This window comes from Benincasa hispida, chromosome 9 (genome assembly GCF_027475165.1).
Source record: "Benincasa hispida cultivar pf3 chromosome 9, pf3_genome.v1.1, whole genome shotgun sequence".
NCBI lineage: Eukaryota > Viridiplantae > Streptophyta > Magnoliopsida > Cucurbitales > Cucurbitaceae > Benincasa > Benincasa hispida.
Window position 1 is genome coordinate 81,403,800 of NC_143486.1, and position 12,382 is coordinate 81,416,181.

General features: G+C 37.1%; 1 protein-coding gene across 1 annotated transcript in view; it reads left to right on the forward strand.

Moving 5' to 3' along the window:
* The first annotated feature begins 590 nt into the window (after window positions 1-590).
* LOC120085557 (DNAJ heat shock N-terminal domain-containing protein) overlaps window positions 591-12,382 on the forward strand; it is a 57,807-nt gene continuing 46,015 nt past the window's right edge. Inside the window, exons 1-2 of the mRNA XM_039041586.2 lie at window positions 591-1,072; window positions 1,734-1,793. Of these exons, the coding sequence (XP_038897514.1) occupies window positions 986-1,072; window positions 1,734-1,793 (147 nt within the window). The 5' untranslated portion in view covers window positions 591-985. The remainder of the gene's footprint in view (window positions 1,073-1,733; window positions 1,794-12,382) is intronic.

A 12,382-nucleotide genomic window follows, 5' to 3' on the forward strand; every position in this document is an offset into this window, starting at 1 on the left:
AATTTCTAAATGTTAAATATTACAAGTCTAGTTTTCAACTTAAACATTATAACATTCATGGTCATGAAAGTAATAAAATTTTAAATATTAAAAACATACATATCTTAAAAATATATTAAATTATGAAAAAGTTGAGATGAAAAGTAAAAAATAAGTAATAATTGATGTTATGAATTTTGTAATATACATATATATAAAATCTAATCATAAATATATGTATGTAGTTTAGTATATATATTCATCGGGGCGGGGTAGGGAATTGGGATGGGGAGTTCGGAGCGAGGAACATAATCTCCGTCCCCGTCCTCATTTAGTCAACTGGAAAAAAAATCTTCCTCACTCTCTCCTTCATTTCCTGGGCGGGTCCCCGACCCTACGGGTTAAATGGACTTTTGTAAATTTGAGTTCTCCGATGCTTCTTTTCATGTACTTCATATTCTTTTTTTTCTTTTACAAATATGTGAATTGACAGATTTATCATTTTTTTAATTGAAGATAAATTTATATAAAGTCTATATTGTAATATTTAATAAATTATAGGGAGTTTAATTAATCAAATTAAAAGTATAAGGATGTAACTGTAACATACCGTGGTTTGTGCAATTTTCCATTATTTTCCCGTTTACTTTGTTTTGAGAAAAGGAATCCCGAATCAGTGATACCCAACGCCAAGTCTTTTATAAATCATAATATTCACTTCAGAAGGTGGACGGATGCACATACGTAGCAAAGTAACGCCACCTGCCATCGTCCCACGCGGCTAGGGAATACTGTTCTTCGTTTTTCTTTTCTTCTTTTTTAATATTTCTTCTATCCTCCAAGGAGTGACCCCTCCTCTGAGTTCGTCGCTCTTCTTTAGATAAATAAATCCTTCTCCCAAAGACTTCCAACATTTGAACCGGGTATTCCGATATTCATTCTAGCAAAAGGCCCGAGGGGACTTATTCCTACATCATAGAATCAATTGGCTGATCGGAAGTCCCAGATGGTGAAGGAGACGGAATACTATGACGTGCTTGGAGTCAGCCCCGCGGCTACAGAAGCCGAAATCAAGAAAGCTTATTACATCAAGGTGGTTTCCCTTTACATAATTTCCGCCCAGCTTCTGTGATATTCGGCTTAATTTTATTCCCTTTTCTCAGTTATCCTTTTTTTTTTTTGGTCGTCGTCTTACTTAGAACATCATGACATTCGGACTTGATTATTCCTTCTGTATCAACCTATGCTTTACCACATTTCAGATTAGCTTGAAGAGATTTGACATTCATCCCTCATCTATTATATGTGAGCAATAATTTGCAGCTGGATCTATTCAGTATTGTTGATGTATAGACCTCACCGCATCGAATCTAATTGCCTGCGAACTTATTTCTCGTATTGTTTATCGAATATGCTTTAATTGCCATCCTTACTACCTAAAATTTCCCATTCCAGATGTTTTCATATTCCTAAACACAGTAATTGTATTATTAGGTGTCTAGAGCATGCGAATCACGGCCTTCTTTGCCCAATCGTTAAACCTTTATGTAAAGCAATGGATGATGTGTAGTTGTGATTGATTACATTTCCAACTTTGTCTTCATTTGGAATTCACTTTATTCGATCTTGTCCTTCTGCTTTAATGAATTATTTTAATCTTACCATATGTTGTATCTGTGCTCTACTTGTTCTTCTATGTGGTAGGCAGATTCTTTGACTTTTATCAATAAATCATTTTTTTGTATGGATTTTAGGCACGGCAGGTTCATCCAGATAAAAACCCAAGCGATCCTCTGGCAGCACAAAAATTTCAGGCATGCTTTGTTAGCGCCCCCCCCCCCCCAAAAAAAAAAAAAAAAACCAATGTTCATCATTTGACGGCATGTTGAATGGTTTCTAATTGTTCGTTATTATGTTTTAACTTGTCTTGTGTTCATATTTACATTCCCAAGATTATATGCTAGAGCTTTTATTTTATGAAAGGATCTTATACTGTAGTTGATATCCTTTGTCTGATTGATGGAGAGAATGACATTAGTGTGTCATGGTTAAATTCAACCACTTGTAAAAACATGAATACTGCTAGTACTAGGTAAGTATTATGTATGGATATTTCCTCACTTTTCTTGATAATCAAATCACAGCAACGATTACAAATCAAAACAAAGTTCGCAAGCTAAAAACGAAAATCAACTAAACAAGATAATCCAACCTATTTGAGAGGGCTGGTGACTCTCCCAAAAGAAACCTGCACGTGCTAATACAATTTCAAGATAATGATCCCTAACCACAAAACAGACTCTTATACCAACATTCTCTTGACAATGTACAACAAACTCTCACGTCCTGCTATTCTCGCGTCTAGGGTGAAATCCCTTTCTTTCCACTCCTTTCATAAACCTTTTGGATAGGAGGCCTAACTTATTAATGTTATCTTGAAGAGATTTGAGCCAACAGTTTTTGCATTAATGATAAATCCGGAGTATTCTCTCGTTTAAGGCCAAAAGTTAAGATTGTTGGGTGGGGGAGTGACCTCTTTGCTCTTTGCTTTCTGACCTTTATAATTTGTCGTACCTTAAAAAAATCATTTTGTTTTTGACTTCTTAGAGTGGTCTGGGAGCTCCTGTCTTTTTCTTTCAACTTTTGTTGCTCTCTTTCCAATATGAAGTGATGGATGTGGCCTCTTTTCTTTCTTTGCTCGAGGGCCACTCCTTTAGGTGTGGGAGAAGGGATGTGAGGTTCCGAAGTCCCAACCCTTTGTAGGGATTCTCGTGTAATTTGTTTTCTTCGTAGTTTGGTTGATCTTAATTCCTTAGGAGCCTCAATTTTTTTTTGGGGTTTTTTGGAAGATTAAGATCCCTAGGAAAGCGAGGTTCTTTACTTGGCAAGTTTTACATGGTCGCGCTAACACGATGGATTGGCTTGTGAGAGAGTGCTCGCTTGTTTGACCATTCTTTTGGATCATTTGTCCAAAGATGGAGGAAGATGTGGACCATATTCTTTGGTGTTGTGAGTTTCATTTGGAACTTTTTCTTCCAAACGTTTAGAGGGATGGAAGGAACCTAAGTGAACTTTGGCCCCTTATTCACTTTTGTAAAACTCTTAGGTTTGAGAGAATCAGAATACATTATTCCATTCCTAAAGATATGAATATATGCAAGTATACAAGAGTGACTAAAGAAGGAAAGCATAGAGAAGGCCATAAAAGGAAAATATAACAAAGATATTTACAATAATGGACTAACAATAGAACTATAACACTCACCCTCAAGTTAGAACATATATGTTAATCATGCCCAACTTGTTACATAGATAATCTATACATGTTCCATTAAATGCTTTCGTGAAGAAATCTCCTAATTGTTCTCCAGTCTTCATATATCTCAACCTTGTTGAATTTTCTCACGTACAAAATGGCAATCAACTTTAATATGTTTAGTCATGTCATGAAATATTGGATTAGACGTGATATGAAGTGCTGCTTGATTATCACACCACAATTTTGTCGGTGTGATGATTTCAAATCCCAACTCAACAAGAAGTTGGTATATCCAAATCAATTTACACATAGATTGTACCATTGCTCTATATTCTGATTCCATACTTGAACGTGACACCATATTTTGCTTCTTACTCTTCCAAGAAATCAAATTACCACCAATAAAAACACAATATCTTGAAGTTGATCTTATGTCTTCTTTAGATCCTGCCCAATCGGCGTCTAAGAAACATTCAATATTAGTATGATCATAATCCTTATATAATAAACCACGTCTGGGAGCAGCTGGCTTTCAGATAACACAAAATTTGTTCCAATGCAGCCCAATGATCAACTGTAGGGCCTGACATATACTGGCTCACAATACTCACCAAATAGACTATGTCGGGTCCAGTCACTGTAAGGTAATTAAGTTTTTCCACTAACCTCCTATATCTTTCAGGATCTTTTGGTATTCTCCACCTTTTGTGAGCCGTAAGTTGGGCATCATTGGGATACTACATGGCTTGCCCCTAGCTTCCCTATTTCAGTCAACAAGTCAAGTACATATTTTCTCTGTGATAATAGTATTCCTTTCTTGCTTCTTATTACCTCAATTCCTACGAAGTATTTCAACATCCCAAATTTTTTTGTATGGAATTGACTATGAAGAAAGATCTTTAGGGACTGGATACCAAAAGCATCATCACCAGTAATCACTATATCATCAGCATATACGACTAATAAGATGACACCACTCTTAGATCTCTTAAAAAAGACCGATGGCTCTTCTGCATTCCAAAGCTTTCAATCATTTGACTGAATTTATCAAACCAAGCTCGTGGACTCTGCTTTAATCCATACAAAAATTTACGAAGACGACATACTGTTCCATTATCTCCCTGAGCAACAAACTCTGGTGGTTGCTCCATTTACACCTCTTCTTGAAGATCATCATGAAGAAATGCATTTTTAATATCAAGTTGATGTAAAGGCCAATGATTGATTGAAGCTAATGAAATAAACAACCTTACAGATGTCATTTTTACTGTTGGAGAAAAAGTATCAGCATAGTCAACGCCATAAGTTTGTGCATAGTCTTTCGTTACAAGGTGTGCTTTTAACCGAGCAACAGAACCATTAAGATTGACTTTAACCGCAAACACCCATTTACAATCGATAGCCTTCTTTCTTGTAGGGAGGAAAACGAAATCCCAAGTACAATTATCATCTAAGGTAGTCATCTCCTCCACCATTACCAACCAGGATGAAACAAAGCTTCATGAACAGTTTTAGGGATGGATACAAACTTTAAGGATGCAATAAGTGAACATGTAGAAGACGACAAATGGTTATATGAAACAAAAGAGAAAATAGGATGAGCACACTTACATCTATCTTTACGAAGAGCAATAAGAAAATCATCACTCATTTTCGGATCTAATGACAAAGAAGACTCTGGTCTAGGACATGAAACTGAAGGAGATGAAGAAGCCTCTGGTATAGGGCATGGAGCTGAAGGAGGTTGTCGTCGAGTATAGACCTTAATGATGGGTGGAAGAATAGAGGTAGTCATATGTAGGGATGAATCAGGAAGAGGATCAGAAAGGGAAACAATTGTGTAGACATAGAAATCATCCTCTAACTCCTTATGCTCCTCTTGATTCTTATTCGAAGAGAAAGAAAGTGATGAAAAGAATGATGAATGTTAAAAAAACGTGACATTAGGAGAGACAAGATATTTACTTAGACTAGGACAATAGCACCGATACCCTTTTTGAACATGAGAATAACCAAGGAAAATACATTTTAAGGACTTTGGGTCCAACTAGTATGTTGAGGCTGAACGTCCCGAACAAAGCAGGTACAACCAAATATTTTGGGTGGAATGGGAAATTTGGGGCATGAAGTACGAAAAGATATTTCACCCTTAAGAACGGAAGAGAGCATGCGATTTATTAAGAAACAAGCTGTGGAAACAACATCAACCCAAAAGGATTTTGGAACATGCATTTAAAATATCAAGGCTCTAGCTGTCTCAAGAAGATGACAGTTCTTTCGTTCTGCAACCCCATTTTGAGATGGAGTATCGACTCAAGAAGATTGATGAAAAATGCCATGGACATTTAAATAAGAATTGAGTGTATGAGAGAAATATTCTTTAGCATTATTGTTTCGTAAGATTTTAAGAGCACCATTAAACTAAGTTTGAATTTCAGCATGAAAGTTACAAAAATGAGAAAGTGAATTAGAATGAATTTTTATTAAGTATAACCACGTCACACGAGAATGGTCATCGACGAATGTAACAAAATATCGAAACCCTCCTTTGGACTCAATAGGACACAGACCTTAAATATCAGAATGGACTAATTTAAATGGAGCACTAGCTTGTTTATTGATTCAAGGATACAAACTCAAACGATGACATTTAGCAAACTGACATGATTCACAATTTAAAGAAGACAAATGTTGACGCTGGGATGAAGACTCTTCAACACAGAGATAGAAGGATGACCCAAATGACAATGTTCTTCAAAGGGAGACGACACGCTAGAGCACATGATGGTTGTAGGTATTTGTGGTTCAAAGATGTAAAGATCCTCAAATTCATGCCTTTTACCAATAGTCTGCTTTGACATAAGATCCTGAAATGAGTAATAACTAGGAAAAAAAGAGACACAACAATGAAGATCACGAGTGAGTTTACTGACTGAAATCAAATTAAAAGAGAAATGTGGTAAATTTAAAACTGATGACAAAGAAATTGATTCTGTAAGATGGATGGTTCCTGATCCTAGAAAAACAGTGGAGGTTTCATCAGCTATAGTGGCATTAGGTGAAGAGGTAGATGTACAAAGGTTAGAGAATAAACTGGGGTTACCAGTCATATAATCTATAGCTCCGAACCATATAACAGGTAACCTTAGTTTATTAAAAAGAATAAACGGGAGGTTGGTCCTTAAGAGGCTAATACAACCGGAAATTAAAAAGAATGGAGGCAAAACAAACCATTTGGTGAAATGGGACATTGTTACACGTTCCTTAATTGATGGAGGCCTCGGTTTGGGGGGTCGAAAAATAGAAATATGGCTTTACTAGCTAAATGGGGTTGGCGATAATTGGAGGAGGAAAATTCATTAGGAAGGCAGGTGGTCAAAAGCATTCATGGAAAAGACCTCTTAAATTGGCACACGGCTGGGAAAGTTGGGAATAGCTTGAGAAGCCCTTGGATTAGCATTTCGAGAACTTGGTTGAAAATGGAAGCTTGGGCTCCTTTCAAACTTGGCAATGGTGCTAGGATTGCTTTTTGGACTGACCTATGGGTAGATGCACTTCCTCTAAATATTCGATATGCAAGACTTTTTAGGATTGTTTTGTTACCAAAGGGATCCATAGCATCTCATTGGGATCATATGCTGGCTTCTTGGTCTATTGTATTTCGTCAGTGGCTTAAAAGATGACGAGATAATAGAGTTTCAAGATTTGTTAACTCTAATTTCAGGTGAGAGAATACATGGTCCCTAGAAGCTTCCGGTAGTTTCTCCGTTAAATCTCTCACTACTCATCTCTCCTCTTCATCCCCTTTGGACAAACGTCTATACAAGGCTTTATGGAAGACTAAAAGTCCGAGGAGAGTTAATATTCAAATCTGGATAATGATGTTTGGCATTCTAAATTATTCCTCAGTCATGCAAAGAAAGTTCCCGCGGTCTGTTTGTTGTTCTCTATTTGCCCTTTGTATAAAAAGGATGCTGAAGATTTGCCGCACCTATTTTTCAATTCCTCATGTTCAACAAGATGTTGGTCGAAAATTTTCTCCATTTTTAATATTTTTTTGGGTGTTCCTAGATATTTCTAGGAGTAATGTTCAACAAATTTTAATGGCCCTTCGGTTAATTTAGGTTAATATAGTTAAGGCTCTACTTGCAGAATTGTGGTTTGAAAGAAACCAAAGAGTATTCTATGATAAAGAAGCAGGTTGGATGGATCGGTATGATTTAGTGCGAAGAAATGCTTCATCCTGGTGCACGTTATGTAAGACTTTCAAAGATTTATCCATATAGGAATTATGTTTAAACTGGCCAGCCTTCATCTTCCTAGATTTTTAATAGTTTTTGTCTCGGCACGGTTTTCTTCTTTTGTATTAGTGTATCGGTTAGTGAATTGTCTTGGGACCTTTGTTGTCTTTTGTTTTTATCATTATGTTAGTTTTGTACGGATATGATGAGGGTGCTGAGGGGTGGATATGATGAGGGTGCTTAGGGAGTGTCAACCTAGTTGAGATGTTCGGGTGTACCTCTGACCCTTAGGATTCTTGCTCTTTGTATAATTCTCTTGTACTTTGAGCATTAGTCTCATTTCATTTTATTAATGAAGAGGCTCGTTTTCATTTAAAAAAAAAAAATTATAAAAAGAACATAAAACAGGACATAAAAAGGGGCAGCAAATAAACATGAAACAGGGGAAGCCAAGGCAACTAAACCACTGAACCCAAGTACATTATCGGTGACCTTGGGGAGAAAGATAGTATCTCCCAACTTTTAAGATAAAATCTCGTATCATGTCACAAAAAACAAACCAACCCTTTTTTCAACACCAATGGGTACATGTAATATCTTTCTACCTCCCAAAGGTGGGCAAGCAACGCAATCAAGTTTCCATCCTTAGGGAGATCTACACTTGGCCAAGCAGATAGTCCTAGAAGCATCTCTGATTTGCTTACGAATATATGTGTATGCTGGATTTTGCATCAATTCAACCATAGGATTTTAAAACCAAATCAGATGAGAGAAACAGAGGGGAATTTTCATTTTGTTTTCAATGTCTTCAACAAAACCCAAGTCACTTTCATACCAAATGCAAAAATAAAGGTTACAAACACAACAACTAATCAACTACATGGAAAAAAGGGCTACGTTGCTACGACAGTGACTGACAACGAAACAAAAGAGGGAGGAGAATTCCGGGGGATCTACTCCGTTTCATTTCTACAATAACCGGCTAAATATAGTGTAATTTGGGCAAATGATGGAGAATTCTTTATCCAATCATCACTCTAGTGGTTGGCTTGGATATGTCCTTCATTTGAAGCTACTCATTTTGAAAGCTGATATTAAAAATGGCATAAAGCATGAGTCCAAGCAAAGATTGAAGGAAAAGCAACTCACTGATATGATTGTATTGTTATGAAAAATCAGAAAATAATCCATTACTAGATCCTATGCTCAAAGTGAGCTATGAGTTTTTATGTGGTTGAAGAATGAAATTTAATTCAGAATTTTTAAGGGTGTGGAGAGGGAGCCTTGTGAGCTTTCGTCATGGGTGAGGTTTCATGTTTCTATTTGGGCTTCGATTTTGAGGACTTTTTTGTGATTATTTGCCCAAAAATATTTGACTTAGTTGGTACTCTTTTTTGTGGGCTTGGATTTTTGTATACCCTTGTATTCTTTCGTTATTTCTCAATGGAAGAAGTTGTTTCTATAAAAAATTAGCTAGAAAAATAAAATGATGTAGTCTAAGTAGCCTCAAGGTGTGCGGTTGCCGATCGGAGAGTTCCTCCTCCATCTGCCTTTCAAAGAGAAGGACCGTTTTTGTGGTTTGTGGGGGTGTGCACTTTATTGTGGGATCTTTGGGGGGAAGAATAATTGAGTGTTTAGGGGTGTGAAGAGGGACCATAGCAAGGTATGGTCTTTGGTGAGGTTTCATTATCTTTGGGCTTTGATTTCGAAGGTTTTTTGTAATTATTCTTTTTTTTTTTTTTTAAAAAAAGGAAACAAGTCCCTTTATTAATATAATTGAAAGAGACTAATGCTCAAAGTACAAGAGAGTTATACAAAGAGCATTAAGCATAAGACCTATGGATCAGGAGGCACACCCGTACATCTAAACTAGATTGATTCCCTCCCCCCTTAGCGCCCTCATTATATCCCACAAACTAATCTCAAAGTAAAAAGATTCAAGGCTGAAACACAACTCTTACAATGAAAAAAATGAAGATACAATAAAAGACCACTTCCCATAAAAAACACTACAACAAAACATCGAATAAAAAGAAAACAGCCTAAAAGCAATAGCCAAAACTATATGCTGTAAAGAGAAATGCCCGCCGGCTTCTAAAAAGGAGGAAAAATAAAAGCTCGCCAATTCAGATTTAGCTCCTGAATTGAGTAAACTTCAAAGGATCTTTAAAGTGCACCAAGAAGAAGCGTTTGGCCGAGCAGACTCAAAACAATCTAACCAAGGGGAAGCTTTCTTAGGGAAAACTCTTTGGTTTCTTTCAAACCATAATTCAGCTAACAGGGCTTTAACTGCATTGCTCCAAATTGATTTAGGACCTCTTTTAAGGGCTGGCCCAACCAGTAACTGCAAAACATTGCTCCTAAAATCATAACCAAAAACCGAACAAATATTAAAATTATGGAATAAACCAGACCAACACTTTTTAGCATAAACACAATAAAAAGGTAGGTACTGTAAGTCTTCCTGGTTATCCAAAGCACAGTGGACAAATGTGAGGTGAAAGGCAGTGAGAGGGGAGCTTTCTTTGCATGACTGTGGCACAATTTAAGTTCCCAAACAGCATGATCCATTAGTGATGTTCACTATCCGATCCGTGGACTTTTTGGGAGAGGCCACGGATAAATGATTAACAAGAGGTTTAACAGTGAAAACACCACTTGCTTCTGGTGATCAAAATCCCTTATCCGGAATGCTAGAGATTTTTCTGTCCATAAGAAAGCCCATAAGAGTCTGGAAATCAATGATTTCTTCATCTTTCAACAACCTTTGAAAGAAAATTGACCATGAGAAGTGGATAAGTCCCAATGGTCGGATACAGAGGCTTTAGGCATAAGTGCAATCTTAAAAAGCCATGGAAATTTAGCCGAGGATCAGACCGAAAGGCTGTTATGCTCTCATTCCCAACCTTAAACAACGCCAAGTCTTCAATTTTTTGTCACTGCCTTGAAATATTTACCAACGGGCTTCTAAGGCTGGAGTGTTCCTTCCCATTAGTGTGCCATTTGAAAGGGTTGCTCCCATGTATGCTGCATATAACCTGACACCAAAAAGAATCTGCCTCATTCATAAAACGCCAGCCCCATTTGGATAACAAAGCAAAGTTTCTGGTCTTTGAACTTCCCAAACCAAGGCCCACGTCCTTTTGGGCTTTAACAACATTCTCCCATTTTACCAAGTGGTTCAACTTACCCCCTAATGTCCTTCCCAAAAGAATTTTCTCATGGATCTTTCTGAGGATGCAATTACCTTTTCTGGCATTAAAAAGGTAGATATATAGTAGGTGGGATGTTTGGACAACACTGCTTTGCAAAGTGTAATTCTGCCTCCACGGGAAAGGTTGTGATTCCATTATCTAATTTCTCTTGGACTTTATCAATGATAGGTTGCCAAAATGATACCTTTTTTGGGTATCTTCCTAAAGATAAACTGAGATACATCAAAGGGAGCTGCTCAACTTTACAATTCAGCGAGGAAGCAACCACACGAACCTTGTTTTCATCTATATTGATCCCACAAATGTCTGATTTTTCCAATTAATCTTTTGACCAGAGCACCACTCAGAGTTATAATTTCCTTTGAAAAATCTCTAGCATATCATCATCATATTTACAAAAAAGAAGTGTATCATCGGCAAATTGAAGAAGAGGGACATGAACCTTTTCTTTTCCCACTATAAATCCTTCGTTCAACTCTTTCTCATGTAGTCTACAGATAAGACTGCTCAATACTTCACTGACAAGGAGGAAAAGGGAGAAAGGGGATCCCCTTGTCTTAAACCCCTAGAAGCAAAGATTCTTCCGCTTGGTTGCCCATTGATGAAGATAGAGAATTTTGGTTTTTGATGCAACCCAAAATCCATGAAATCCACCGAGAATCGAAGTTTTTTCCTTTTAAAAGCTTCTCCAAGAATGTCCATTCAACTCTGTCAAAGGCCTTTTTCAAATCCAGTTTAAGGATCCAGCCTTTCTTCTTTTTGGATCTATACTCCACAATTTCATTGACTATAAGAATGAGATCTAGTATTTTACGAGCTTCAATGAAAGCACTTTGAGTGGGGGCAATGATAGAATATTCTTTTCAGCCTCTCAGCAAGGACTTTTGCAACCACCTTTTACACTAAAGTGGTAAGACATGTGCCTAAAGTCTTTTACCAAGATAGAATCTTCTTTCTGAGGCTAGTGAAATTGGCCTTAAACTGCTCCCAAAATTTAATGAAAAATTCCACTGTGAAACCATCTGGTCTAGGCGCTTTGTTTTTCCTCAAAACCTTCAATGCTTCTCTGATTTCTCTCAAAGTGAACCTCAAAACCAGCCACTTGTTCTGATCTTCGGAGACTACATGCCATTCTAAATTGGTTGGAAAGGATCCAGCACTAGGAGTCTTCTTAAAAAGGGACTTATAGAAGTCAATGATGAGATTTTCAATTTCTCTGAAAGAATTTGTTGGAAGGCCTTGATTATTTGTTAATTCCGAAATCAGATTTCTTCTCCTTTTTGCAGCAAGGAAGCGGTGGAAAAACCTCGTATTCTCATCTCCCAGTTTGATCCAATTAAGTTTACTCTTTTGAATTAGATTTCTTTCATCCAATCTATAAAGGGACAATAAATCAGCCTTCAAGGACATCCTCATATCCAGATTTAGAGAGTCAAATTCATGAGATTCCACTTTATCTTCGTCTTTACTATTTCTTCTAACTTTTCTTCCTGTCTTCTATGTTTAGCTTCACAATCAGCACGACAAACTTTTAAGGTGTTCTTTAATATTCACAATTTTGAGGCTATTACAAAACCCGCCCAGCCTTGGTAGTTACCCGAGTTTAAGGATCTTTCTATAATTTGGCAACAATGCTTGTTTAGCAGCCAGCTGTTGCAAAAGCGAAAAGGAGAGGGCCCCACTCAAAG